Raw genomic sequence first — 12,684 nt, 5'->3', positions numbered from 1 at the left:
CTCCCTCCGTGGCCCTGCTGAAGCCAGCAGGTGCATGTAGTCCTCACTGGGGACAGCCCTCGAGCACCTAGGTCTAGTACCTAGGCGGGCTTGTGTTCTGGGCCCCATGGATCTGAAACAATCAGAGAGAAAATTGTTGGCAGGCTGTCACTCCCAGGATACTGCACAGACAGCAGACTGAAACACAACCCAGTCTTCCTGTGCAAAACACCTATCTTCTTCTCCTGGAGCTTCAGCCTGAGAGGGACAGGCTTCAGGTCACATCCAGAGATTACCAAAATGTTCTAAAGGAATGTGGGTTGGGAGAAGGCCACCTTTGTGCTTTCCCTTGGCCTCACTATAGCTCACCAGTACATCCCAGAAAGGAGCTCAGACATTGGTCTGGAGCCTTGATTTTTTGCAGCTGTTGCCAAGAGGACACCTCCAGATGGCCTGCTCTAGAGGTCAGCAGGGCTTGTGATTATGGTCCCATAAGACAGTATGTATCTGTATACTTTAAAAGCTGCTGTCCGAGAGTCTGGCTTCCAATCGGCTTCAAAGTCAGCAGGTGCTACGATCCCTCCCTCTGAAACACTGAGGGGTCTTGGCACACCATCAACAACTGGGACCTATCAAGAATAAACTTTGCTTAGACAATCACAAAGGTTTAAGAGACAACAACCAAGGGCTAGGGCAAGGAGAAACAATCTGGTTCATCTCAAACACAAGACCCCTTCAAGACAGGAAGAGGTGGCCATTTTACCTAATACATACAAACAAACATAAAGAGTTAAGCAAGATGAAAAAACAGAGATATATATTCCAAATGAAAGAACAAGATAAAACCCCAGAAAAAAAAAAAAAAAAACGTATTGGAGGTAAATAACTTACCTGATAAAGAGTTCAGAATAATGGTCATCAAGATGCTCATAGAACTTAGAAGAATGGATGAGCACAGTGAAGACTTCAACAGAGACACAAAAAATATTTTTAAAGTACTAAACAGAAGCCACAGAGCTAAAGAACACACTAGAGGTGTTCAACAGAAGACTAGACAAAGCAGAAGAAAAGATCAGTGACCTGGAAGACAGGGCAGTGTAACTCTCCCAAACAGAGCACAAAAAGATAAAAGAATTTATAAAAGTGAAGACAGCTTAAGGGACCTGTGGAACAGTAGAAAGCAGAGTAACACTCACATTATAGGGCTCCTCAAGAGGAAATAAATGGGGGTGCCTGGGTGGCTCAGTGGGTTAAGCCTCTGTCTTTGGCTCAGGTCATGATCTCAGGGTCCTGGGATCGAGTCCCGCATTGGGCTCTCTGCTCAACAGGGAGCCTGCTTCCTCCTCTCTCTTTCTCTCTCTGCCTGCCTCTCTGCCTACTTGTGATCTCTCTGTCAAATAAATAAATAAATAATCTTAAAAAAAAAAAAAAAAAGGAAATAAATGGGCAGAAGACTTAATTGAAGTGATAATGGCTGAAAACTTCCGTAACCTGGGTAGGGAAACAGACATCCAGATCTGGACAGCCCAGAGAGGTCTAGAGAAGATAAACCCAAAGAGACCCACACCAAGACACATTATAATTAAAATGTCAAAAATTAAAGATAAGGGGAAAATCTTTAAGACAGCAAGAGAAAAACAACTTGTTATGTACAAGGGAAACCCCATAAGACTATCAGCAGATTTCTCAGAAACTTTGTGGATCTAAAGCAAGCAGCATGACCAAGTCAAAGTGTCAAAAAAAAAAAATCCAACCAAGAATACTCCGCCAGGCAAGGTCATCATTCAGAATTGAAGGAGAGAGGAAGAGTTACCCAGACAAGCAAAAGCTAAATGAGTTGCTCACCACTAAACTGGTCTTACAACATATGTTAAAGGACTTCTTCAAGCTAAAGAGTAGGGGCACTAATTAGTAACAAGAAAACATACGAAAGTAAAAAATCTCACAGGTAAAGGCAAATATACATTAAATGTCGTGGTTAATCACTTATAAAGCTAGTATGAAGTCTAAAAGACAAAAGTAGTAAAAATATCTCCACAATAATGAGTTAAGGGATACCCAGACACACAATGCAAGAGATCATGAGAAAAGAATTTAAGCACACCACTAAAGACAGTCATTGAATGACAAGTGAAGAGCAAAAGAAGAAATGGAGAGAAAGTACAGAACAGGTGGAAAACAATTACTAAGTGGCAATAAGATCATATTTATCAATAATTATGGGCATACCTGGGAGGTGTTGATGGTTCAGATAACTAAGGTAAAGCAGGGCATACAAAAGTTATGCATATAGCATGCTGTAGTCTTTTGAGTGTGCAAGAACATTATGTTTTTTAAAAAACAATGTATTGTAGGGGCACGTGGGTGGCTCAGTGGTTTAAAGCCTCTGTCTTCAGCTCAGGTCATGATCTCAGGGTCCTGGGATTGAGCCCTGCATCAGGCTCTCTGCTCAACAGGGAGCCTGCTTCCTCCTCCTTCCCTGCCTGCCTCTCTGCCTACTTGTGATCTCTGTCTGTCAAATAAATAAATAAAATCTTAAAAAACAAAACAATGTATTGTAAAAAAAAAAAAAAGTGCTAACCATCATCTGAGCTTTCAGCAAGTCATAATCTTTTTGCTGGTGGAGAGTCCTGCCTGGTGTCCATGGCTGCTGACTCAGCAGGGTGCAGGTTGCTGAAGGCTGCGGGGCTGTGGCAGGCTCTTAAAATAAGACAACAATGAGGTTTTCCATATCAATCAACTCTTCCTTCCACAGTTTCTCTGTAGTATGCGATGGTATTTGATAGCATTTTACCCACAGTAGAACAACTTTCAGAATTGGAGTCAGTCCTCTCAAACCTGCCACTGCTTTATCAGCTAAGTTAGTGTAATATTCTAAATCCTTTGTTGTCACTGCAACAATCTTCCTGGGATCTCCCCCAGGAGCAGAGTGTAGACACCACTTTCTGTGCTTTTCCGTGAGAAGCAACCTCTCACCCATTCAGGTTTATCACGAGACTGTAGCAACTCGTCCCGTCTTCAGGGTCCACTTCTGACTCTAGTTCTCTTGCTGTTTCCACCACATCTGCAGCTACTTCCTCCGCTGAAGTCTTGGGCCCCTCAAAGTCTACATGAGGGTTGCAATCAAATTCTTCCCAACTCCTCTTAATGTTGGTATTTTCACCTCTTCCCATGAATCATGAATGTTCTTAATGGCTTCTAGAATGGTAAACCCTTTCTGGAAGATTTTCTATTTACTGTGCCCGGATCCATCAAAGGAATCACTATCTATGGCATCTATAGCCTTATGAGATGTATTTCTTAAAATAACAAGATTTGAAAGTCGAAATGATTCCTAGATCCATGGGCTGCAGAATATGGATGCTGTATTCGCAGGCACGAAAATGACATTCATTGTCCATCTCCATCAGACCTCTTGTCAGGCGCATTGTCAATGAACAGTAATATTTTGAAATAAATCTTTTTTCTGAGCAGTAAGTCTCAAGAGTGGGCTTAAAATATTCAGCAAACCCCGTTATAAACAGATGTGCCAGCATCCACGCTTTGTTGTTCCATTTCTAGAGCTCAGGCGGAGTCAATTTAGCATAATCCTTAATTTTTTTTATAAAAAAAAAAAAAGGCTACACACCCAATGTGGAGCCCAACAAGGGGCTTGAACTCACAACTCTGAAATCAAGACTTGAGCTGAGATCAAGAGCTGGACACTTAACCAACTCAGCCACTTGGGCATCCCTAGCATAATTCTTGGGGGCCCCAGGATTGGGGAGTGTTACATGAGCAGTGGCTTCAACTTCAAGTCACCAGCTACATTAGCCACTAACCAGAGAGTCCGCCTGTCCTTTGAAGCTTTGAAGCAGGGCACTGACTTCCCCTCTCTAGCTATGAGTCCAAGATGGCATCTTCCAGTATGTCGACTGTCTGAGCTAGGTCTTCTGGAAAACTCACTGCAGCTTCCACATCAGCCCTTCCTGCTTCACCTTGCACGTCTAGGTTAGAGAGATGGCTTCTTTCCTTAAACCTCATGAACCGAACTCTACGCTTGAGATTTTTCATCTGCAGCTTCCCACCTCCCTCAGCCTTCAAAGAATTGAATAAACAAGAAATAACAAGCGTTGGCAAGGATGTGAAGGGGAAAAAAGGGAATTTTCTTATACTGTTCATGAGACCGTAAATTGCGGCAGCCACTGTGGAAAACAGTACAGAGGTTTCTCGAAAAATTGAAAGTGGCATTATTATATGATTCAGCAATTCCACTTCTTAGGTATTTATCCAAAGAAAACAAAAATGCTAATTTGAAAATACACAGGCACCCCATGTTTATTGCTGTGTTATTTACGATAGCCGAGATGGAAGTCCATCAGTAAATGAGTGGATGAAGAAATTGTGGGGGGGGACACACACACATACATCACACACACGATGGAACAAAACTCAGCCATAAAAGATAGTGAGATCTCGCCGTCTGCACCACCATGGATGGACCTGGAAGGTATTATGCTAAGTGGAATAGGTCAGACAGAAAAAGACAAAAAAAAAAACATGATTTCATTTATATGCAGAATTTGAAAAGAAAACAAGAAAACACATAATCAACCTCATGGATGCAGGGAACTGACTGGTGGTTATTGGGTTCTGAGGGTGGATGAAACAGGTGAAGGACATCAGGGGGTACACATTTCCAGTCATGAAGTAAATAAGTCATGGGGATGTAATGTACAGTACCGTGACTGTAGACCACAATATCGTATCGCGTGTTTGAAAGTTGCTAAGAGACTGAGTGTTGAGGGTTCTCATCATAAGAAGAAAAGTTTGGGGGTGCCGGGGTGGCTCAGTTGAGCATCTGACTCTTGATCTCCACTCAGGTCTTGATCTCGCAGCTGTGAGTTCAAGTCCCATGTTGGGCTCCATGCTGGGTGTGGAGCCTACATTAAAAAAAAAAGAAAGAATAGAAAAGAAAAGAAAAAGAAAGAAAGAAAAGGAAGAAAAAGATTTTGTAACTCTGTATAGTGGCAGATAGTAGCTGGACTTAAAGTAGTGATCACTGCACAACATATGTAAATATCAAATCATTATGCCGTATACCTGAGACTAATATAATGTTATATGTCAATTACACCTCAAGAAAAGAAAATTCTATGAGGTAAATAGATATATGAAACTCTTTTACTGTTGAGGAACTGGGGCCTATAGACTTGAAACTTCTTTTTTTAAAAGATTTAGTTATTTGAGAGAGAGAAAGAGAGCATGAGTGGGGTAGGGGCAGAGGCAGAGAGAGAGAGGGAGAAGCAGACTCCCCACAGAGCATGGAGCCCAACACGGGGCTCGATCCTAGGACCCTGAGACTTGAAATTTCCAACTTAATTCCTATAAAGAAAAAGGAAATTTCAAAGAGGAACAGAAGATTTGAGTTTCTCATTTTAAGGAGGTGTATTTTGTCACAATGAAATCTCTGAGTCTGAACTTTGGAGGGTCCTGTCTGAAGCCTCCAGAGGACTGGAAGTGATTCAGGAGAGCATGCATGGTATCTGTCTCCAGTGTTCCTGAGATTTCTAAATCCCACTATCTCAACCACGTACCTCCCCAATTCTTACACAAGGCAACACAGAACTCTAAAAATGACTTAGCATAGAATTCCTTGGAAGCATGCACAGATTTTCCCAGGCCCCCATGAGCGATGGATTGGCAGCCGGATCGGGCTGGCCTGCACAGTCCAAGGGGTTTGGGGGCCTGAGTGTGAAAGTGATGGGAGACCACTGACTGAGCAGAAGGAGATGCCCAAAGGGTTTAAGAGATGGTAAAAGTTGGGCAGATGTCCTTCTTTGGCAGCAACAGAAAACTTAGGTGTCTCAAAAATCATTTCCATTAAACAGACCTTCCCAAACCGTATTTTAAGGTCTGGCTTCCTCTGTGACCCTTGGCCCACTCCCACCCACCTGGGTGTTTGGTTCCTGTTTCCTTTCTCCTCACGTTCCTGGGCTCCTTCTTTTGCTCCAAAAAGGTGACCAGGTTTGGCTTAGAGACAAAAAGTCCTATTTATTAGAGGAAACAGAGTTTGGCTGGGGATTCTCCAATCTCCAGTGGAGTGTTGTGCACTGTAAGAAGGTGAGAAGAGAGGACATTGTGGGATATTAGAATTCTAGGATGTGATTTCCCAAAACACTGTTCCCTGACGGCACCTTTATGGTTGCTAGGACAGTGAACATTTCAGATCCTGAGTTCCACTCCTAAGTATGACTGGGTCAGAAATAAGGTGTGGAAACTGGATGTTAGGACAGAAGCAACACTATGTGATACCACTGAATTTCTAGAATTACCACTAATCTTGAGTAAGAGATGCAGGATACCTCAGGAAAGACGAAGCTTAAAGTTATGATGAAACATCACAAAGTCTTCCTTTTCTATGCCAACAAACTCCCAGTATGTCCTTGAAAGCAGGGATCTGAAACTCTGTCGTAGGAAGCTGAAGCTCCCAGGAGACCTTTCACAAATAACGGAGCCAAAACCTGGACAGTGGACTTAGCCACGGAGGCCAGGTTCCTATAAACTCTCCAGTGTGACATCTCTGTCATCCCACTCCTCATAGGACACCTCTATGACCACATCCCTGAATGGCAGCAATCCCTGGGGTTCAAAACAGGTTACCAGGTGGCCATGGACAGAGACCATCCTTTGACCCAAAATGAGACAAGAGACTTACAAGAACTTGTTGGGACTTTGGAAAGTGTCCTGAATTATCCAATAAGATCATTTTTTACACAGTAATATCCTTTCACCCTGAGGAAAGAAGATGACACACAGTCCAAAAAAATCACTGTGGGGACTCCACTGTTCTGGAAGATAAATTATAAAATTAAGTCCTCAACACAGGCATACATGTTTCTGAGTGTTATATTTATATCCTATAGGATAAATGGTGTGTATTTCTGAGATGGGAAAGTTATGGTGAGTTAGAAGTGTACTCAAATTTTAATGCATAGGGAACACACTAGAGACCTTGAAAACATCCAGATTCTTATCTTTTTTTAAGATTCTATTTATTTATTTGACAGAGAGAGCGACAGTGAGGGAGGGAACACAAGCAGGAAGAGTGGGAGAGGGAGAAGCAGGCTTCCCGCCAAGCAGGGAGCCCGATGCAGGGCTCGATCCCAGGACCCTGGGATCATGACTCAAGCCGAAGGCAGATGCTTAACAACTGAGCCACCCAGGCACCTCAAAAACATCCAGATTCTATCTAGCTCAGGAGTTCTGGGGTGGTATCTGAGTTTTCCTCATTTTTAACCAGTGAGGCCAATGTCTCTGGTCCAGTGAAAGTTATATGGAATTCACAGGCCTAATAGATTGCGAACATAGCAACAACAAACCTTTTTGAAAATCTACTATATACCACATATCTCTCTACCAGTTTTTTATATATTAATGCATGAACCACATAAATAATCGGAGAATAATAATATTATCCTTCCTGTTTTATGAGACTATTTTGTCAAATATCCAGTAAATGGTAAAGCCCGGGTTTTACTCCAATGTGTCTTAAGTAGAATTTATCTGAACAGAACATACAGACCCATGCACAGAGACAGCCTTAATGAATGTCTGTAGCAGTTTCCATTAACTGAGAAGAATAATAGAAACACGTTAAGATGGTAACAAGAGAGAATGAATCAAATAATGTTAACATTTTATGTACATAGACATATATAAAAATAGGAACAAGGTACACACTAAAAGTGATAGAGAAGAAAATTTTCCTGTCCGTGAGATCAAGATTATTTTCAATTGTGTAAATCTTATAAATCTATTTTTAGATGATGTTCTCTGCATTTTGCAAACACACTGGGGAGATGAACACCTTGAGATAAAATATGTTAGAGCAGTTTTCCTGAGTCTTCCTTTTCTTTGAGAATGTGTATCATGTGTGCTGAGTGGTCGTTTAGAAACTTAACACCCTTGACATACATTAATAATACAATTCTTGTAGGCTTTTCTTGAAAATACAAAGAAGTAATAAAGAAGGGTATGTCTGTGACACGAGGCCTGATGGATTAAAACCCCAGCTTGTAAAAGCTAACGTTTCCACGTAAACAGAAGTGACAGACTTCATTTTGCAAAACAAACCACAAGCAAAGAAAACTAAGAAAATGTGATGGTTTATTCACATATCTCAGTGAAGCCCTCCCAGGCCCTCTTAATGACACAGGGGGAAGTAGTAACTTTGTAGTGAGTGGGGGAAGCAGACAAGAACACCTAGGCTAAGTGATCAAGGTCAACATCCCCTGTAATAGGACGTATTGGTACCCAGAGACTTGAGTACATGAAGGGACACGTTATCACTGCTGTAATACTGGTAAAAAGAATTGAGGAAAAAATAATCTGAACTATCGTGAAGAAAATGTCCGTTTTATGTCAATTTCAATCCACAACACCTCCCATGGTCCGTAACTCACAAGTCTTTCTTACTAATGCGGAGAACAAGTCTCTTTCAATCAAGTGTGTATACACTGGCGCCCCTTTTCCTTAGCCCCTCGGTGTTCTGATACATGGGGTGGACCTCCTGCCTCTGCCTGCCCTCCTCAAAAATGAACTCACTGACTTGTGATTACTGCCCGTCTCCTACAAACATGGGCAAATCAAGTATGATGAGTGTGTGAGCTGGCATGGGCTCCCGGGATGCCAGGGAGAGAAGTGAACACCTGCCACCACATTGCTCATCCATTCCCTCCCAAACCAAAGAGGTACCCATGGCAGGTGGACGCCCACATATTTGCGGCTCTGGCTTAACCTGCCAGCCACAGAGTGACTCTCTGGGTCGTTGGGGTGTTTTAAAAGACAAGGAGAAAATAATGTGTTTCCGAGCCTCCGCAGCCTGCCATTTGTGACTTTGGCTCATAAAACCAAAGAATTAAATGCAAAACTGCAGATGGGGAGCTGGGACAGTGCCCTTCACAGATGCCGAGACTATGCAGCTAAAAGTGGTGTTTTGAAAACCATCAAGACCTCAATTAACCAGAATCTGAAGGCAGGGTATAGTCTCTTCTGGTGAACTAATTTATCAGGTTTAAGCCTTTAAAAACAAAAAAAAAAAGGGAAAAGAAGTCTTCTTAACAATTTTTCTAGAATATGCTTGTCTCCTCTCCTGTTCTAGGAACAAAACAGCAGTGAATGCAGTTTAATCTTTTCTACTGAGAATTTTCAGGATCCTCTACTGTGGATTTAAAAGGCATGGAAAATTAGGCTGAATAGTGACATCAGGACATGCCCCCAAGAAAATTTTTAAGCCCTACTATCAGCTTGTTTCCTTGTGCTCTGCCTTTTTTTTTTCTTCTTTTCAACGTGAAGTGCCAATAAAGTAATCTAGTTAGGAATTCTGGGTTTGGAAGATCCTAGCCGAGGCATTGCTATAACTGCAAGCCCTTCCCATTTTCCATGGGAATCCCCCAGTAGTTCCACAGCAAAAAATAGAATGAATGAATGACTGGATTCCTCTGGAGATGAAGAATGTTTCCTGCCACAGTATTCCTAAGTGGCATTTATCTGGTTTTTCCCCCTTTCCACAATGTTGTTAAACAGCCCTGGAATGGACTGCCAGTCCCCTTGGATAAATCAGGAGCACGTTCACCTCTCTGTTGGCTCCTGACCCTGAATACTCATCATTCGCCAGTGAGAGAAAGAGGGTAGGGATTGGGCTGGTGACTCTGGCCCTCGGTCTGTCCCCTCAAAGACCAAGTAACACTCAGGACCACCACCCCACAAGTGCACAAGGAAAGAAGATATGGAGGCATATACGGAAGGAAAAAGGGGGCAAAGCCTTGGCTTCACTCTTGGCTCTGGGGGGATAGGGATCTCATGGTTACAGCAGGTCACTGAGGTGGTATGGGAGGCCAGGAGGAAGGGCACTGGCTAATCACACCCTTAGGGGGAGTAAGCCAATGGGGATCTTGGAAGGGGTCTTGAGAAACATCTTGTCTGACCCCCATCTGAGGCTTGAACTCACAAGCTGGCCCAGGGCAGAGGAGAGCCAATACATTTGCTGCTTACATTCTCAGGCCTCCCTTGGTCTCTTTGATCTTCGTGGAACAAAATCCTTGTACTCTTTGTGAAGTTGTTAAGGCCTGTGCTTTCTTGCTGCTATCGATGTAGAACTGGACCTCTTCTGTGTCCCACAGTGGAAGTTGAGACTTGAGGCTGGGAAGGGGTTGTGGGGTTTTCCTGGCTATGGTTTGAAATGGGTGCTCTCTCTCCAGATTCCTGGGACTTCAAGCAATCCACACGCAACATCTCCCCCACCATCAACCAGGCCAACATCGTGGACTTGCACCCAGCATCTGTGTACAGCATCCGCATGTACTCCTTCAACAAGATTGGCCGTAGTGAGCCAAGCAAAGAGCTCACCATCAGCACCGAGGAGGCTGGTGAGTACCTGGCCTTGTGGCTCTTTCCCATGGCTTTGGGGATCCGGGACATTGGACGCCTGCACCCACCCTGTCCACTGATGGTGGGCTTACAATACAACAGGGAAGGAGAGATCCCAAGGTATTTACCTGTGTTTGCCTCTGGATCATTGGAGGCTCTTCTGTTTGACCTTTTCCAGGTGGAGCTATAGATGCTGGGCTTTGGGGAGCTGTCCATGGTTCTTTCTCACTCCCCTGGCCCCAGCCTGTCTAGAAAGGACAAATAAGCTAGATCTGTGAAGGGCAGAGTACTAGTGCCCTGTATTAATTTCCATGACCTTTGTCTTGGATTTTGCCTGAAAGTTTAAACAAGCTTTCTCTCCCTATAGTTTCTCCTGCTATTGCAAAATATAATATAATACCCAACGTACATACACTATGTGCAGTTTTACAAATAATAATAAAGTAAAAACTAGTATAACCCCCACTCACTATCAATCACCAGCATGCCAGGGGTCCTTCCTACGCCCCTTCCTCAGAGCTGCCTGTTCCTCCCCACGAAGGAACCAGTAGCCCTTCTTGCTTTTCCTTTTTATAGTGCCACTACAGCGTCTATACACATAAAGCATATAGTTTAGTTTTGCCTATTTTCCAGTGGCATATCTCCATGAAGTTATTCTCAACATATTCTTCTGTGCCTTCCTTGTTTTGACCAATAGTATTTTTGTGAGTTTTACCATTTGTGCATTTTCAGTGTTGCATAGTATTCCTTGCTGTGGTTATACCATTGCCTCTTGGTGCATTTTAATGGAGATGGACATTTGGGTGGTTGACAGTTTTGGAGCTGTGAACATTTTTGTGCTGGTACACCCACAGAGGTTTGCAAGTTCTCTACGGAAACTAAGTAGTTGCAGAATTACAGTCATCAGATGAGCACGCTTCTAACTTTAACCAAGAATGCCAAAATAGCTTCCAAAGTATTGAGCCAGTTTGCTTTCTCATGGCCGGTAAATGTAAGAATTCCTGCCATGACACACCCTTGCCTACACTTGAGACTATCAGACTTTTTAAAATTTGTTGCCAATCTGCTGGATATATAGTAATATCTCATGGTCATTGTTTGCTGTTTTCAGCTAATCATGGAGAAAGGAGGCACTGTAAGCCCTGTGGTTGTTTCAGGGGGCTCAATCAAAGATTCTTTTCTTTTGTGTATGAGCTTTTCCTCTGTTCCTCTGATGCAAGACAGATCCAGCTCAGGAGGATGAGAGTAAGGACCTAGGATTCTTTTCTTCCAAGATTTGACTTGTAATGTTGTTTCTCTATCCACCAGCTCCCGATGGGCCCCCCATGGATGTCACCTTGCAGCCAGTAACCTCACAGAGCATCCAAGTGACCTGGAAGGTAAGCGAGATCAAAAGCATTTCCCTGCTAACTGCCTCCATGACTGCTCTCTCCTCAACCCAGAAATGAAGCCCAGCAAGCTTGCTGGTCTCTAGTCTCTTAGAATTCTCATGCCTGTTTTTTGCTAAACAGGTGAAATTAGAGGGGAGGAAAGACAGGAAGATAAAGGGTGAGGTCCCCCCACCAATCCCTACTCCCTCTGTACCTACTGGCAGGCCAGTAGCTGGGATGAGATGAAGAACTTGGCATGGCCAAGGAGAGGGAAATGATTTTTCACCACACTGGCCTCTCTTTCCCAACTCTGCATGTTGTAATAGGTCAGGAGTTGGATTTGATTTTGTACAAAGCTCAAGGAGCCCTTGTGAATAATGGGAGAAGACAGGGCAGGGTCTTCCCCTTGTCTTGGCCCTGTTCCTGGAGCTGGGAGGTATGGTGATATGACCCCCCCATCTTCTCCCAGTGAAACCACACATAGGAGTCTTGGTGTTTTCAGGCCTCGGTTTCCTCTTTGATAAAACCAGAGTGAAAATAACTGCCCTCCCTTCCTCTGGGGGTGGATGAGCTGCAAAAAAACAGACCAGTCTTTTCTGCAGCCATTGTGAAGGGGTAGAGACCTGTGAATTCTACAGGGTGTCTGAGGACCTTATCACTTAAGAAAACTCTTAGGGGCACCTGGGTGGCTCAGCCGTTAAGTGTTCGGCTCAGGTCATGGGATCCTGAGTCCTGGGATTGAGCCCTGCGTCTGGCTCCCTGTTCAGCAGGAAGCTTGCTTTCCTCTCTCTCACTCCCCCTGCTTGTGTTCCGTCTCTCGCTGTGTCTCTCTCTGTCAAGTAAATAAAAATCTAGAAAGAAGGAAAGGAAGGAAGGAAGAAGGAAAAAAAGAGAGAGAGAGGGAGGGAGGGAAGGAGGAAGGAAG

General features: G+C 43.5%; 1 protein-coding gene across 1 annotated transcript in view; it reads left to right on the top strand.

Moving 5' to 3' along the window:
- DSCAML1 (DS cell adhesion molecule like 1) overlaps window positions 1–12,684 on the top strand; it is a 338,974-nt gene that overhangs the window by 288,010 nt on the left and 38,280 nt on the right. Inside the window, exons 15-16 of the mRNA XM_032868593.1 lie at window positions 10,221–10,388; window positions 11,698–11,768. Coding sequence (XP_032724484.1) covers window positions 10,221–10,388; window positions 11,698–11,768 — 239 coding nt within the window. The remainder of the gene's footprint in view (window positions 1–10,220; window positions 10,389–11,697; window positions 11,769–12,684) is intronic.

Source organism: Lontra canadensis, unplaced genomic scaffold, assembly GCF_010015895.1.
Source record: "Lontra canadensis isolate GAN:19392208 unplaced genomic scaffold, GSC_riverotter_1.0 scaffold36, whole genome shotgun sequence".
Taxonomy (NCBI): Eukaryota; Metazoa; Chordata; class Mammalia; order Carnivora; family Mustelidae; genus Lontra; species Lontra canadensis.
Note: the sequence above shows the minus strand (reverse complement) of the source record. Positions and strands in the feature narration are given on the sequence as shown.